Here is an 18,291-nt window from a genome sequence, read left to right as displayed (position 1 = left end):
CACCCAGTATGATGTGTGTTCTACAAAGCAAAGCCTTACATCTCGGTCAATGTGGCCCATACTGGGGTTCCTTTGTTGTCAGCTTGTCTTTGTCAGCTTCCCTTAGCTCTTTGCTATAACATATTGCAGGTACCGTGTAACAAATAGCCCGATCCAGCGGCGAATGTGCGGGCGTGGGAAATGTGATACGCTTATCGCCATGTATTTCCTGCTAGGATCTGATAATTTTTCTATAATCTAAAAACCAGGACGTAAAATATGCATAGCGACGAAGCTCTCAGCCCTCCACCAAGTCTCCCACATCGATCTGCTACCTGGATTTTTGTTTTTTTTTTGCCCACAGTTTGTTCTTTTTCCGTCCGGTGGGCTGCTCCGTCGCCTGTTTTTCGCCTCCTCTTTCAACCCACCAAACTACCACTTACTTGGACATGGCGCGTTCATTTGCACGGCTCGCTTTCTCGTTGTGCTACCACGGTTGGTTTATGGTTGCACACTTCGTCAAGGGGATCAATTTCCAAAAACGTTGTGCACGGGCACGAAATGGTACGGCACGAAAACCATCGACAAACGGGACGAGCGCGCATCAACCTTTCACCGCCATTTGAAACCACCGGTTCCGCCGCCAGTTGATTATGTTCGTTTTGCTCCTTCATCTGCCATTCGCTTTAGTTTTATTTTTGCTTCTGTTAGTTTCCCCGATCACAACGGGACTCAAAAGCCACGGGGTACGTTATTTATCTCAAAAGTTGTGAGTATATGTGTTTGTATGTGCGTATTTGTGTGTTGGGGTTTTTTCGTTACCTTTAGTGCTGCCATGTCCTCCCGAAGCACACAGCAAGGTGCCGTTTGGCCCAGTTAACCGTGCTTACATTGCTGTCTTGTTGGTTGATAAAAGATCAGCCGAATAAGGACCACTTTTGCGATTGAAATCGCTTCGGTTAACGTCCAACAGGGAGGTTCGGACCGTGATGGAGCTCCGCGGTGACGGGTTTGGCATGAATGTATTCAACGGGCCGTCGGGGCTGCTTTCGATCCGGCATAGGCTACGATAGATGACGTAAGATCTTGGTAGAAATTAAATTTTCATGCCTCACTTACACGGCGGGAATGACTTTTCAGTGCGAACCGACAACAACCGCCATCATCATTTTGCCACTGGCTCAACGATCCGGTTGCGTCCGGTCTCAAGGGGCATGGTTTTGAGTTCTTGTAGAGGTTCTCTCTCTCGCAAAGCTCTAGTTGCTAAGGGATTGAAACACCTCACCTGCATTGTAGCTACACAGCAGGACTTCACCGAAACCGTAATCATGCTTTTTCCTACACCAGCGCAACCAGCGACGACGACGACGACGACGATGATGATGATGATGATGATGATGATGTGTGAATGTGGTGCGCTTCGAAACTAGACCTAGCCGAGTAGCAGGGAGAGGACAAATTCATTTTCTTCATCCAATGCCGTTCGACTTGCTTGAATCACACGCTGCCGGTCTTTACTGCAAGTCGCAGCTCATCAACCGGCTAAAGGCTCAACCCGGGTGTCCTGGTAACGACAGCAGCTACGAATGAACCGGTTACACCCCGAGGACAGCCACGGCTCGGTACACTCTCCCAAAAGCACGCCCTGGTACCCCGTGAGTTTGCTCTCGTTGCTAGAATCCTTCCAGCCAATGTACAGTCCTGCTGGTATGCCTTTCCTGTGGGAAGGTGTGATGAAGAATTTGATAAATATAAGCTGACTGCGCTATTGATATCGATCACTTGCAGTGGATGGAGGCCAAGCTATGAGTTAATTAATCCTGCCTAAAACTCATCATGAAAATTCCACATAACATAACTGTCAGCGGGTGAAATTTTCTGGATTGGGACATTGACGTGTTTTTACCACATTCTTCTTATCATGCCGCTCTAGTTAAAAAACATTACTAGCGGAGTGCTGTCAATTTTATCTGAAATATTATCTACATTTGATCAGTGTAGTTTTACAATAAATGGTTCTTAAACCTTTCACCTTTTCAACCCACATAAAGTTTGTTCATTTTGTACATGAAAGAGGAAAATGTTCGTCCATGCTAAACCAAACTATTCTCTAATATTGAGCATAACCTTTAGACTTTATTCCCTCTCTGAAACAGAAATCCTATTTAAATATGAGAATGAGGCTCCATTACAAAGCCATCCTAACGCTATTTTGAAGATGCTGATGCCAATGATTGACTAGATGATATGTCTTAATCATCTTCATCTTTTCCTTCCGAACTACTCTACAACGTGGAACGTACGTCTTACACACGTGGCTGTTAGATGTTACATAATAAAGAAGCTTCATTCCTTCGAAGAGCCCAACCAATGGTAAACAAAGATTTACTTATGAATATCAATATTTGTTTGCTAGTCCATCCTCGGTACGGCAGGGATGGCGTCCAGGAAAGGATCTTCATCAAAGTTGAGCTGATATTAATTATAAATTGGACAGCCCTATCTTGCAGCCGTAGGCTTGGTAGCAAGTTCCGTTTAAGTATTCATGGCTTGATTAATGCTTGTGTTGGTCAGGTTGTTCGTCCTATTTTAAGCGCTTAATATATGGTCGTAAAGTCGTCGTTTATTGGTCATAAAAAATTGATTGATTCAATGGTTTCTACGGCAATGCTACAACCAGACAAGGATTTAATTCCTCATAGTAAACTAATACACTGGATTGACGCACCGAATCTAATGAGATAATAATTTGAAATCCGTTTACCATTTTAAACACAACATCTAGCTGGATTAAACTGTTCAAATGTTAAGACCAGTTATTTCAAACCAATATTTTAATGAATATGCAATGCACCTTAACTCAAACTCTATGACCGGTTATTTCAAACCAATATGTTAATAAATATGCAATGCACCCTAACATACACAATCAATTATGCTTTAAAAAAAGTCAAAAGTCACTATCGCATGCTACACTTTACTTTACATTGCACCGGTTCCTCTATCGAAAAATCCATCCAAAATACTCAGCTAACCAGTAAGTATCGATTGAGGTACTCCATTAACAAAACCATCAATAAGCCACACCCAGCGATTGGTATCGAACAGCTTCATTTTCGATTTCGACAAACCGACCACTTATAGCGACCGTGGGCCGTCGTAACGTGCTGCTGGCGAAACTTATATCCCACCGAAAGCGCTTACCTAGCGAAAACCTCTCAATTAGCACCTTTTCTTTGCCAGCCAGCCATTGCCGGTCGATAACAAATTTAAGGCCTCTAATCAGTTTGAGCGAACAAATCGATCGGAAATCTCGATAACGAGTTAACCTACTTCGCGCAATCATCCATCCGTTCCATGGTGGCTCAACCGTTCCCAAGTGCAAAGAGAAGGCCGGAAGGGGACGCACGACACTGCATCGGTTCGTGATTGGTGAGCAATCCCATCTCATTGGCACCCGCTCGGGAGTGAAAGGATTGCCGGCGACATTTATCGAGAATACTCAATCAAGATAGGCGAAATGAATCGCTAATGAAACGCTAATGCACTTTGACGACCGATCCGTCCGTCGGTCGGTCTGGAGGTTGTCCCTTGCCAGGAGTTTACCCAGGGCGGAAGCTGGCAAACGGCATGCTTGTATAAATTGTGTAATTTATTGTTATTACAAACCGTTGCCGGGAGGTCATTTCAATGGGAGTGCTCTAAAACAAACCAATTAGTCCCACACTTACAAACAGCAGTGCCAGTACTGGGTGGCAAAAGATCCAAAAGAAGGCAGAGTGAATGTGCGGGTGGAAAATTGATTTTATTTCCTTCTACGGTTCGAATCAGCTTACAAAGTGGCAAACACAGTAGCATCGAACGACACTCTCTTTTTTCCACCGCTTCGATGACTCATTGGTTTCTTACCTTATATCGATTTTCCTTTCTGAATTTTGAATTGCTATTCAGCAAGGCTTTCAATGAGGCTAACATTACTAGCATATTTTCTAAGAATTGCATAGTTAGAAGTTTTATTTGGTTTTCAGAGAAACAGATGTATTTTTACTGCGTTTTATAAAAATCCGATATGATGTAGGTATCATTACTAACAATTTAACTTTCAAACAAAAATAATAATATCAATAAAAATAACGAAAATAAAATAAAAAATCCTAGATACACATGTTATAAGGATAAAGGTTGAGTTAAACGGTTTGGAAGTTCAATTTACAATATTTCGTATTCGTTCTTTTCGTTTCGTGCCTTCGTCGGTTTGCGCTTCATATACATCAAGCCAATCACGTTGTTGCACACCTCAAGTATAAAAATAAATATATTGAGTACAATGCATATTAATTTATGCTTATATGATTATGTTATGCGAGTAAAGTGCGGATGTGAACCGTTGTGATACATGTTTATTGAATAGGCAATTTTTCAAATCGTTAGGGGACCATTGCATGATTGAAATGGAGGCAAAGTAATCGTTCAAAGGCTCAGCAAGAACGTTCAAAATAACTGTAGGATTTTTCATCCAGCGCTGCAACGCTGTGAGATAATAGTTTGAGAACTTAAAGAATAATACTAATATTCTTCGTAGAATGCAGTTCCTTTAATAAGTATTTTCATTCAAATACTGTAATACTGTAATACTGTAGCATCAACCTAAACATATTTTTTCAATATTGGTTTTATGTGACGCAATAAAGTTATATGTTGCTATAGATAAACATCTTCAATGAAAATAAACGGCTAATGTCCACGTTCATACAGAACACGTATTGGACTTCCAAGTAATGTGTCCAAGTAAGTAGTCCAAGTGTTCAAGTAAGATATAGGATACAAATCCTTTCTCCCGGACCTCTTGAAATCCCTGCAATTCGGTAGGAATGACTCGAATATATTTTTAATGCGATTATAGTGTTCGTGATAAAGTCAATGAGTTGGTCCTGTTTTTTTGGAGATTACTTACGAAGCGGAATGAAACGATCATGGTTTTTCAACACGTTCTAAGGAAATTTAATTTAAGATATTTTTTATCAAAGATTTATTTTCCTTAAAACGAATCAGACATAAAAATTGCTGAATTATAGAAAACGGATTTTTTATCAGCCTTGCAAAAATATCCTGAAAATACCATTACCAAAATCAAATTCAGAGCACCCTTTTAATCTGCACCCATCGATTCACAACAATCAAAAACATTAAAGCAATGTTTGGTATGTATATTCTGTAAAATATGACTTTTCTTTGCTGATCGATATCATTGGATAATCAGTCATTTATGTGGCCTTACGTATTTTTCTAATGGTAGTGCATCAAATGGTCAATCACAAACAATGATATTCTAGATGTTTTAATTAACAGTATTTTTTTATTTTTCGTCATGATGAGTTTATTATTACCATTTATAAAACTAATTACATGTACTTAAAACAAAATATAAAATATTTTTTCAAGACTATTGGCGTATTTCAACCTAGTGATGTATTCATTAAGACTTACTTTGTAAATGCCTAGGGTAGTGGACAGTGAATCAAATGTCATCAAAACATACCAAAAAAGTACCAATGAAATTTAAGCCAAAGACATATCTTGAACCTGTACCATTAATTTCTTGAAGCTCTTATGCAATTGATTCGTGCCTTGTTATATTGTAATTGTTTTTTCAAAGGTTATCGATTTGCTACCGTAGCTTTTGATGTTTTACATTGGCAACTAAATACAGATTGGGGAAATAAATAACAAACATCTATCACAAAGAGGTTGCTGTATGACCGAAAAAATGGTATGAAATGCCTAAATAAGGAAAAATAGAATTCATATTCATATTCATATTCAAATTTATTTGTCTACCTTTTGGTTACACAAATACTTAAATAATACGTATTACCTATGTTCCTAACCTAACAAAAATTAACACAAATTATCTAAAATTTGAGAAAAATTTTTTTTTAGAAAATTAGAATTTAAAATTTAAAAATTGAAAATTAAGGCAGCACGGGATTATGGAGAGTTCTGATGCGGGATCGGAAAGAGGATAAGGGAAGGTTGAAATCAAACATAGAATATACACAGTTAAATCGACGAATTGCACGAAGAAGGGGGTCATTACGGCCCACTGCAGTTCGGCGGGAAGGGATCACTAGGGGAGGGCGGTTTCGAAGAACACGGTTATTGGCGTAGAAAGGGATAGAAGAAAGAAGGGAAGGAAAAAATTTACTAACACATGTTATAAATTAAAAATGTATAAAAAATAAGACACAAAAAATGTTAAAAATAATCAAATTTTTCACGTACAACATGAACACGGTACGGGATTTCGCTATCCCAACAAAACGATACGATTACAAAGATTCCCTGAGCAATTGTATAAAATTGTACGGTTTTAATAGATTCACGACACTCTCGATCATTGGATACAACACGAGACAAAATCAAATAAAATTGCAAACGAAGACGAGCACACCTTAAGGATGAGTCTGGTAAGCCCTTGCAGTCATGATTTCAAACCAAAATACTAGGTCTCAGGGCCTTTAACAACCGATGGCCCACCTACAGTCGTCTGCGGTGCATGCAAGAGTGTTGCTTCGTTGAGGCTTTCGTTGAGCTTTACGTGTCAACCGGTCCACAAGCGACCGTAACCACCAGCCCTGTACGACCCAATGTACAGTGGTACACCAACATTCGTCTTAATGATGGTGTCAATGTTTTGTTAAATTTATTCAGACAACGAAATTCGAAACACTAGCTGTTCTAAGCCGCCCGCTCCCAATGTTGCTAGTGAGGGCTTTAACCTTCCCGGTACGCCTTAGCTACCGTACCATCAAGGCGCAGGGGCGTTTATTTATTGACGTTTCATTTTCTTACGCAAATACTCGAGAAAAGCTTTTGCCCATGTCAGGCTCGGGCTGTGGCTGCTTTCAGTGTTGTACCTCAAGCCAATTTTACGCTCCACTCTGCTTGGCTGACGTTGTCGTACTTATGGAAATACATGATGTACAAACACTGCACAGGGGCTGGATGCCTCGAACCAATCAAGCAGTTTCATTTGGAACATTCGAGTGTTTCTTTGCTTTATTGTCTTTCCGAATTGAGCATTTTCCAAGATCCAGGAACGCACCCAACATCACACACCGAGATGGGGAAATGCAAAGAAGTGTACAAAAATAAATATTTTTCTTACGAATGATTTCAGGAGGCACCCCGCAACGAATGGTTAGCAAATAGACACGCTTCATGAAAGGTTCAATTTTTTAGGAAATAATGCTATGCAGCAAATCAAAATATATTTTTTTGTACCAAACTTTATTTCATTTTACTTCACGTTGAAAATTCCATTTTATTTGATATACACGACAAAGGTTTTTGCTACATTTTCTTGGATGATAAATTATGTGCCTGCAAGAGTTTCCGTTTCCTAAGATGCGTTCAAGACAACTATATTGCTGCTCACATGACCTTCAAGGGTATTCTGCAACCTTCTCGTAAAATATACGTTCGAAAACTTGTCTAAGGTAAACTGGGTGTGGTGATACAATCGATATTCACTCATGCCGCTCAAACAGCATGCCGACCCGTGGTACGGTTCCCGACAAGCGGAAACAACATTCTCACATATGTACACGATATTGATTGGAGCCAAATTTATGATGTAACATAATCATTTTTCTTCGCTTCCTATTCCTATCACATCAAGCGCTTCGCTTCGAGCCGTATTTCGGCATTGAAAGCAAATCTGTTCAAATTTCTTTCGATTGAAAACGGTCCCGAGCACAACCGAGGCAGTACAGTATTGAAAGAAAGTGGAATTCACCAAAGCAATCCAACCGGTTGGGTTCGTTCGTACGTTCTGGGATCGTTTTATTTTCACTTAAATTTTACTTCGCTCCAATGAAAACATCGACCCTATTTGGATGCTCGGTTATTTATTCTCCGCTGCTCGGCAAGTAATTTTTACATCTCCTCAAGATTGAAACTCCTCAACAAGCAAACGAGGTTGCTTGAAGTGCCTAACCGTTGAGCAGTCGTATGAGCAGCGGGGTTCTTTTTATCAGCAACTGGACCAGCTTTAAAAAGTGTTGAAAAGGGTTGTTGAGAGTCTGTCGTATGTAAAAAGGAAATATTGATTTTTGTATAATTCTTTCATCCCTTGTATTTTTTTTTTTTGCTGAAGAGAAATTTCTTTGGAATCACAAACTTTCAACGTTGCGGATTAAAACACCATCTGTTTTGTGTTTTTCATCATTATTTTATCGTTTAGAAACCATTTCAAATTAGAGTAAAATTATTTAACATAAAATATCTAACGAGTATACGTTACTTTGCCGGCAATGCAAAAGAGCATTTGATTTTTTAGTCCTGCTGAACATTTATATACATCTGTTACATGTTAATCAAAGCTTCTTGATAATAATTTACATAAGCATAACGAACAAAAAAGTGCAAAATAATAGAATATTATTCTAAATAATATTCAAAGTAAACATGTGACAATAATTGTACAAATGCAATTGATCAAATATAATTCAGCTGTATAAGATATTTTAGATCATGGGTTCTAAAAACGTTGGTTAAATATATGTTTTTAAGTTTTAATGATGTTAAACTAAGACAATGTATAAAAATTTATACATTATTATGCTGGAAACTTCAACCATTACTGACCGTAGATCTTGCAGCGTGTGAGTGGTTCTGCATCCCATATCAAGCAAAGAGGCAGATATTCCATTCCGTTTCTTCAACAGGAACGAGGTACGTTAACAATGAATGAAGTCGCACGTGATTTTTGTTATTCTTACTAACGTGACTTTATAAGTTTATCACAACACACAAGTGACGGAACGCGAGCGCTCCGTTTGCCGAACGCTGCCAACACTAGCTAGCCATTTGCCCAACGATCCCAAGGCTTTCCACAAGCAGGTGTGGAACCCTGTGGGACCGACTCCTTGCACCATCGACCAGTTGAGCCCGGCAACCCATTCACCGTGCAACTGTTGCAACTGGCGGCCTGATCATAACATCGCTTGTTCATTGGCATGCAAACTATTGTCAGCTCGAACACCACGTACGTTCGGTTATGTATGAACACAGCACCACAGGGGCACCGGTAGGGCTGTGTCAGCTTTGTCCTATCTGCCAAGGCTCGCCGAAGCACTGGCATCCTTGCACCAAGTGCATCCTCGATGGTGGTGGCCGATACGGAACGTCTCGACAAACGCCTGGTACGGCTGTTTGTTTGTTTGCCTTCTGTGTCTTGTGGATTGCGGCGGCCAAAACGAAACGCTGGAGATTTATACTTTCTGGATCGTGTGATAATACTTAAGCCCATTTCTGAATTGTAGCAAGACGGACCTGCTTAAAGCGGGTTATTGGGATATTAGGGCGGTGGGGTAGTTTTGTACACGCCTGGATTGGTTTTAAATTGGGATAACAGTGTTTTTCCCTTGTTGAACAAACGATACATAAGGATTACGATCATTCTACATTTCCAGGGTAGTATTCAATCTATTCAAATGATCAATAAGAATAATTTTTTTTGAATCCGCTACACGGATGAATCAGTACTCATAAAATTAGTTTGATTAATAAAAATAATTTATAAGAACATAAGAATAGTTTTATTATTGCGATATACTTGCCAATACTATCAATTAATTCTTTTATTCTTCTCTGTGGTATGTCTTGCAACAAATGTTTCGTGAATTCTTTAATGTGCTGAACATCTCAATACTGAACAAATTAGTGCATTTCCCGTTGAAGCTACTTTTTTCTCAAGCTACACCCTGTACGGTAGCAATCTTAAAGCTGAAACTGACCTCATTTTCCATTTCCTCCTTTGATATCAGACTGAGAGAACGTCGAAAAAGAAGCATGAAACGTACACTAACGATGCTGCTAGCAAATGGCTGCCTGTCGTTTCTGGTTTTCCAACTGTCCAGGAGTGCGATACCGAGGACATCCCACGGACAGATCGGTGGAAACTATCGAAAACTACGCCACTACCAAGATGAAGAAAAACTTCATCAGCTGCTCTGGTTTGTTTGTTTTTTTTTTTTTTGTTGTATTTTTTATCTTCCTTCCTCCAATTTTCCTGCCCAATCCTAGAACATCAAGTCGCTACCGCTGAGGCTTGGTTTCTAGTCGCTCTAGTCTAGTTTATCTGCCGAATGCTACCAGCAACGGCTCGGGAAGGTGACAGATACCTGCTAGAACGAATAAAACACGATCATCCAAGATGTGCAGCAAGGCAGTGCACAGCGGTACAAGACAAGGTGTTGCGACGGAGAGCACAGAATGCTCAAGCCTCATGGCCGTTCCCGAGGCCCTAAATTGAGGCAAAGGCTGCTAGGAAACGAACCGAAAGCCTATGGCAAATCATGCATTACCGAGTTATAGACTAAGACGGAGGACTCAAGCTGCATGGTACAGCCCGAAACACGTCATGAGGAGACGAAAAAAGGAACGAGAAAAATGAGCTCGCAAATGAAAGGCACAAAAAAGAAGCCCGAGAAAGGAGCCCGTAAAATAAGAGCATATACTAATGACCGCATATATACGTACAAATCCTTCCAGGCGAAGCATGCCGCCGAGGGAATCTGCCCTGCGAGGGGAGTGTTTTGATGACTGTATGTGTATGGTTGGTCGTTAGCTTAGCGAGGTTAGTCCCGGCACACCGTACGGTACGTCCTGGAAAAAGGCACACATTAGAGTGTAGAGATGGATTTTCTCTCATTTTCTCACTCTCGTGTCGTCGGTTCAAAGTCGCGGGCGCGACTGAACGCCTACGTAGGTATATGGGCATGTATATGTGTTTCTGTGTGTTTGGGTCCTCCGGCACCGTGCTTAGCCAACGGATCCTTTTCCCCTCTCCTCGCGTGCAGCGAGGGAAAAGCATTTCAAATGTCTGCCCGAAGGTCTGGAAGGGGTGAACACAAACGAGCCCTCGTCTATCCATCTCCTTCATGTCTCGGAATCGCCTTACGGGTACGTACAATTTAGCACACTCCGACCGTCTGCTTACACTGAGCAAAAGCAAACGGCAATCGTGGATCGGTACGACGGAACGAATCTGGGTGTGGGTTTCTGTATGTGTGTGTGTGTATGTGTTTAGTGTGTGTATATATGCGGTTGTGGTTTTGCGAGAGCAAAAAAGAAATATCGTCCCAAGCGCTCTAGGTTTTATATTTATCAATAATTTAAAGGGCGATATAACGCGGCAAAAAGGAAAACTGTAAAACGGCGAGCCACTCGGCGAGCTCGGGAACGCTTCCTTCAAGCAGCATGGAGGAGGTTTAGCAATTGAAGTGCAAGTGATTTAGACTGTTCACTTTCGCTTGGGTAGAAATCACTTAGCAGGGGTTTTTTCACCGATTTAAAGGGTACAACTTGGTACACATTCGAACGAGAATTAAAGCCAATTGACGTCTTGTTCGAGGAAATCAATGTTTAGAGTACTCTAGGTACATGCATTGCATGTCGTTTGGCTTTCCGGTGTGGATTCGCTTCGCTTACCTAACATGTATGCAGAGTGCTGTTGATGATGTCGAAACGCAATAACGTGATGCTAGAGTCGGCACTGGAGACGATTTGTCGCAGAGTGAATGTGACGCCCTTCCCGACACTGGGCGCCGATTTATATCTATTTGCAGCGCTCGAGCAAACGATCTCTTCAAGCTCGCCTCTTAGCTTCAGGTTATTCACAGCACTAGTACGATATGCGATTTCCCGGTAGAATAAGCGATTCCCGCCCTCACACACACACAGCCCAGCACTCTTTCCTTTGCACAAGCACACAAACTTTCGGCTGAGAATTTTCCTTGCGTTTATGCCGCCCGCACACACCGGTTTGCTTTTTCCGTCAGTTGCATCTATTTCCCTGCCTCGAAATGCGCGTTTGGGCCGAGTACTGCCGTGAACTGTTGCCCGTGAGAACAAACGAAATCGAAACCTTTCCAAATGCCACACAACACGGAAAGCAACAATGGCGAAAAAACAGACCGACCGACCGGCTCCACTCACACACGCACACTCACCACCAGCAGCAGCAGATGACTTTTATGATTCCCAGAAAATATCATCAATATTTTCCACCACACTTGGCAATATTTGCTCGCGGCGCTATCACTTCGCACGTTGGTTGTTTTCCACCTGCCTTTAACACTCGGTCACCCCGCGGCCTTAACACCTCAACCACGGCGATCCCTCTGGGATTTGCAGGGCGCGGGCAAAAAACTGCAACGGGAATATCGGAAAATCACACGCTCACACGGAACCGATCGGTTTGCACCGGAAGGCGGATACGAGTGGGACTATTGAAGTTGGTCGGCGAATAATATTTCTCCGATCACAGCATCTCAGATCAAACAATCCCAACCGGGATGTGGGGGAAGAGCTGCAGAAAAGCCGGATACAACACTCCGCGGTCAGAGGGAGTGAGGGCTTTCTCTGTACGACGTTGCACAAATATACACACACACACTGAAACACTCACAGACACACTCACAGATACACCAGATCAAACACCAAAAATCAAACAATATGCACAGACAAACGCGGAGCACTTACACCGTGAACATACGCGAAACCTGCACTCGAGACTGGCACTGACAACAGCAGCGACGACGAACACAATCACGCTACGCTCGTACACACAATCACCAAACCGATAGCGAATAATATCACAACGGAATACGCGCGCGACGACAACGACGACCGTACGACGTTCCTTGCTTTCTTCACACTTTGCACTTTAAAACTCCACTTTTTGCTTTGGCGGGTAGGCGTAGGGATCGGTAGACCCCGCACGAGTTTCGGAACGGAATCTAACTCTCCGCCACTGGAGATGATGGGCGAAAGTGATGATATTGTTATTGCGGAACTATTATTAGAACCATCGGCCGAACCACGAGTGAAGCTGGCGGAGTTGACTGCTGGGCGTAATGTAACCCCCGGGGGTGGGGTTGCGGAAGGTTTGGTTGGGCGGGATGGAAGTTATGCCGCTTTGCCTTATGGAAGCATGCACTAGTCACGTCAGCAGCAAAAACCCACTCGTGGGAGGGTTGATTTAAATTTTACGAAACGAAAATACCGACGAGATCAGCATTCGCAAGTGAAATTCCGATATGTGAAGAAGGTTACCGAGTTTCCTCTTTTTCTCTCTCCTCTTTTTGTCTCTAGTGGTTTAGAGTTTTCGACGATCTGGTTGGAAGCTGGTACGACAGTCACGAGACACACACACAGACACTGATATCACAAATATTTCCTATCACTTTGTTCAACCTCAACCTTTTGTTAGTAACGCGTTACGCAGTAGTCACGATCGTCCGGAAGCACACACACACACACACACTGCTCTGTTCAATATACCATGGCCCAGAGCCGGGCTCCAAGGATTTTGATTACTTGTTAGTCGTGTTGGGATTTTTCGCAGCACTCGCCGTAGCTCCTTTAACTTTGTATCCGCTTTAATCGATTGCTGGAAGCAGACGCAATAATGGGCACAGTTCTATTGCGTAGACAGGTAAGTGCACGAACGCACTACCAAATGCCGGGGAAAACGAGGAAAATCAATGTTCACATCAAACACCAGCCAGCATTCGCGTTCCTCGCACGTTGCTTGAAGTGAACGCGGTTAAAACTACACCTTTGTAACAGCAGCACGAACGGAACACTCCTCCAGTTGGCAAAGGCTTCGGAAAGGCGAAACACTACTGCACTTACACAAATCCTACCCTATACTGCTACGATTTCTTCATCGAGTTTCTAAACGGTTTTAGCTCAAATAACAATCGCGATGATAACAATCGGCACACGAATTTTTGTTTTGTTTTGTTTTTGGAGGGTGCGAAGGGGTGTTTCTTTTTTTGTAATAGTTTTATCACTTTTGTATTAGCACACTCGCAGCATTGCGACTAATCCGCGCGTATGTGTGTGTATTATGTTTTGTTCATACTACCACCACAAGGGAGCACACTACTGGGCGCACACTTTTCAATTTAATGCGTTTTGATTTGTTTTTCCACTTCTTTCACCAGCTATCCGAAACGTAACACAACCATTACCTGGTGGCCTAAAGTACAACGGGGCTTTTTTGGTTTTCTGGGAATCCGAACAATCCTTGACAATCCTTAGCTACACGCTGTTTCCCAGCTCCGCTTGCATGCCTGTTCAGATCCGGTACGGTAAGCGTGTTTTCTACGGACGGGTCCACGCAAATCGACGGGGTGTTCGGGACAGGGACTGAGTGGACCGATACAACAACAGATTTAAGCGAAACGCAAAACGGAAATAGTTAGGCACTTTTTTGATGTGATGGTTGCGGTTCTCCTGCTCAGTTTCGCGTTTGTTTGTTTTGGTTGGTTGGGGTCGTTAGTTTGCTTTTGTGTGTTTCCGATAGCGAACCCGCTATTGCGCTAATGCGTTCGACTAATAGGCTCTTGCTAATGCTAATTTTGTATTATACTTTCGCCTCGCTTCTGGGATGATTTGCCGGTCTGCTAGCGACTATTGTCCCGAAACATGGGCTCGACTACGAGAATGGCACCTTGGGAACGAAGACGCAACAAAGCACTAACACACTACCACTGCGGCTAGTTTGGAAGAAAGGGGAAAGCGGCTATGTTCGCGTTGTACCGTTGTTCACTTTCACTTAAGCAACACACCTGGACTGCACACCTGAAGTACTTTAGTTGTTTCGCTTCGTTCCACTAAAAAACGCATCCACACGCATTTGCGCCGGTTACAGTACACGCTGCTTAAAGTCAGTGTACACGCGAGTGATGAAAACAACAAAAAAACACCGATCGACGAAACTCGTTTGCAACACAACTGCCACGATGCACCGATTGCGAACGGCACTGAAGGGATGCAGCCAATATATTACCACTTCTCCTGCTGCAAGTGTATGCTGTTTATGCTGCCACTGGCGGCTGACTGAGTGACTGACTGATTGTTGATTATTGACGGCAATGCATGCGGCCGTTTACTCGTTCACTCTCTTTCTCTCTCTCTCTCTCTCTCTGTCTCGCTCGTACTCTCGCTTGCTCGGCTCGTGCGTTCTCGCCCTGACACAATTGCACTCTCGCTCACCCGCTCGCACACGCAGTTTTCCCAGGCCAGTTCAGATGGAAAAGCCAGCTCACGTTGACCGGTTTTCCCTTCACTCGGATGCAACGCTATCACGCACTCCAGCTGACACTGGCATCAATCGGCGGCTGACTATCCGCATCCGTGCTGATCCGTCGCCCGTAGCTGTGAGCTTTAATACAACCTCGTGCGCTCTTTAACTTTACGCGTCGCGCGGACTAAAAGGACAGGGTTGCCGTTTTCTGGCGAAATTCTATTCCACACAGTTGTTACGTTGCGCCCGCTTTTAGATGGATTGTTTTGTTCAACAGCGTCGTTTTGCTTTTCAGCTGTTGTTGTTCCTTTTGTTCCGCGAGGAGCTTTTTTATCGATTTTCGCTTCTTGAGCTAGGCTTCTTCTAGTTGCCTTCTCGTGTGCTTGTCCTTTTTAGGCTGTGGATGGGAGGTTTGTTAAAGGAGTTGCTAATTTCGAGGAAAAGGCTCAAGCAAATGTTACCATCATCGTCTTCTAAATTGCCAGCATTACATACACACATACATACAGAAATGCGTGACTAACGTACACTTTTCGTAACCTATATAATCCCTGTAATGATTTTTCGATTGATTCAGAGCTCAGTGTTTGTTTTGAGTATGTGTGCTTGTTTGTGGGTTGACTTTCTATCGTCCTACTTCCACGATTGTTGATACTTTATACATGTGTTTACAGCTTCACCTGCATGCTCGCTGTCGGTGATGATAGTTGGTTTTCTATCTTATTTGTTTTTAAATTTCGCATCTGCGTGCATGCTCCTTGCTTATTGGTTTGTTGATATTCGTTTTACGTTTACGTTTCGGTTGGGCACTTCTGTTTACTGCTTCCTTTGGCGGGTGTATTTAAATCACGAACCGCTATCAGCATACTTCACCGCTCCTCTGCATATTTTCCAACGTTGACAAAACCGCATCTACGAGCGCGTCTGGACGTGGAACGAAACGTCACAATCAGAGTTTTGTTTTCAAGACACCAAAACCAGTCTGCTCCTTTCTTGTCCGGTCTTAGTGTGTGAATGTGTATGCTACAATTACTACCACGATTTTGGCTCAAGCCGTTGGTACTGGGAGGCACGATTTTCCAGTGGCAAGCTTTCCCGCTCTATACCGGATGACGATGGTTTTTGCCGGGACTTTCAGGTGCTTTGCTCGACGGAACCGTTCTTAAATTCGCTGATCGCTGATCGAAAGTATTCCTGGCGTTTTGCTCGTTCTCTCACGGACACTACGACTTGCGAGCGATTTCTACCAACTTACTTAGCTTGCGGCACACGCGGCTCCTTAGCGGATAGTGTAGTAAGAGTAGTAGTAATAGTAATGGTAGTAGTAGTATTCACACAAGACCGGGGAACAAACAACAAACTTATGATTTGAACAACTAAATACGACGACGACAACAACGACGACGAGCACGACGACAACGACAACGACGATGACGATAACACACCCGTATCCTTGTTCCACGTTTCTTTCTCTGAAGTCAAAACAGTCCCAACCGGATCTAGGAACCTCTGCTACGGCATACCAGTCCCGACAGTCACGACAGCGAACGCGACGACGACGACAACAACGACGAGCAACGCCGAGGATGCTCGCCGTGAGTTCTGTTTTAGTGTCCCCAGGAGCTCAGTATATCTCAGCCACACACCACACGAACGCTACTGATGGAAACAAAAGTGAGCAACCCTTCAACGGTAGTTGTGAGTACAAATTGCTCATTGAACGTACTTTCACTCGGTCCCTATGTACGGTTATCTTGAAATTTGTAGTACTTGTTGTAATTTTTTGTTGATAAAAATAGTTTCAGGTGTATTTTTAAGATATCAATAAGCTGGACAGCATTGAAAATGGAACATATTTTAGTCTCTGAGTGCATCAACATCCAATAAACCAATAATACGAGTGGGTATTTTCTTTTAATGTTCAAAATGTTTTTTTTTTCTTCAATATTGTATCAATTGGTTCAAAGTTGTTCCAAAAAATACGATATAAATAATAAAAATTTAAAAATATGTGTAGAAATGTTAACCTGTTTCATTCCATTCTTAAATCTAAGTGACGTCATCATTTACAAACAGCCGGCATCGGTTGATGTTCTCAGACGACCAAGTGAGTGCGAACAGCACCATTCAAAAGCATTTACAAAAACCACTGGGAGCACTCCTAAAAAAAGGATGTCCGGCTTTCGGAACAGTTCGTACAGTGTATACATTTGGCGCAAGCGTCGTCGTCTGTCATCTAGTGACTCTCATTTGTAATTCTCATGTTTCTACCCCTACCGTAACTCATTGCACTCGGCTATCACATGGTGAATGAGTGACTTCCCCACCAGCTCTGAAATGGTTAGAGAAGCTATCCCTTTGCATTGAGAAAGCCCTTTCGAGCGTTTTGCTACTAAAACGGAGCGTAGGGAAGAAAACATTCGAATCAGTTCACTTGTTCGTTCCTTTTTTGCACACGTAAGAATCACCTCTGTCTCTTTCTGATGTTTGCCTCGCTGCTTCGTGCTGGAATACTTATCTTATTCTTGTGAGAAAATTTTTATAGATCCGCTATAAACTACAGCTGACCAAGTCATGCAGGCATGCTAAATGATGAATTGTGTATGCCCTACCTAAATCGGATAGAAATAGAACATACCATCCAAAAATATGTATTACTCGCATGAAAGTGCATTTAAAGAGCCCGAAGGACATGTACTCCAATAGAAGAAATTGTATCAATGTTTCCGCTGAAATAGCAGTATGTATCTTAAATCAAGGTGATCCTCTGGTACAGTCGTATATTTGCACAACTTAACAATATGTCCGTCATGGATGCAAACCTCGTATAACCGTCCCCCGAAGCAAAGACTTACTATCCGGCTGCGTGGTACTAATAAGTCTGAAAATACTTTATAGATCAGTGTGGTCGCACAGGCACGATCTTCCATAACAGTTATATCTAAGCTTTTTAGTGTCGTGCACTGTTGAATATGCTATATTTTATTTGTAAATGATAAAAGTGGCAAATGAGCACGACTAAGAGATATAATTTAACCCATTTGATTGCCAGACGAACCAACTAATAATTAAAATCAATTGGTGCTACCAACAAACTTTTTTTTGTTCGTCCATTTTAACTCAAGACAAAGATCATTAGTGATTAATGCAACAGTGTTTTCTCAAAACATACTGTAAAAATAAGAGAAAATATATATTGATTTAAAAAA

General features: G+C 42.3%; 1 protein-coding gene across 9 annotated transcripts in view; it reads right to left on the bottom strand.

Moving 5' to 3' along the window:
* The window catches only part of LOC120951204 (CUGBP Elav-like family member 4), a 321,851-nt gene extending 305,237 nt beyond the window's left edge, over positions 1-16,614 (bottom strand). For 2 of the 9 annotated variants that reach the window (XM_040369778.2, XM_040369783.2), the window contains exon 1: positions 11,476-16,592. In XM_040369778.2, coding sequence (XP_040225712.1) covers positions 11,476-11,482 — 7 coding nt within the window. In that variant the 5' untranslated portion in view covers positions 11,483-16,592. Of the gene's footprint in view, positions 1-11,475 lie in introns of all 9 variants that reach the window. The other 7 variants (XM_040369777.2, XM_040369781.2, XM_040369776.2 and 4 more) reach the window with 6 other exon arrangements.
* Between the last annotated feature and the right edge of the window lie 1,677 nt (positions 16,615-18,291).

This window comes from Anopheles coluzzii, chromosome 2 (genome assembly GCF_943734685.1).
Source record: "Anopheles coluzzii chromosome 2, AcolN3, whole genome shotgun sequence".
NCBI classification, from domain to species: domain Eukaryota; kingdom Metazoa; phylum Arthropoda; class Insecta; order Diptera; family Culicidae; genus Anopheles; species Anopheles coluzzii.
Note: the sequence above shows the minus strand (reverse complement) of the source record. Positions and strands in the feature narration are given on the sequence as shown.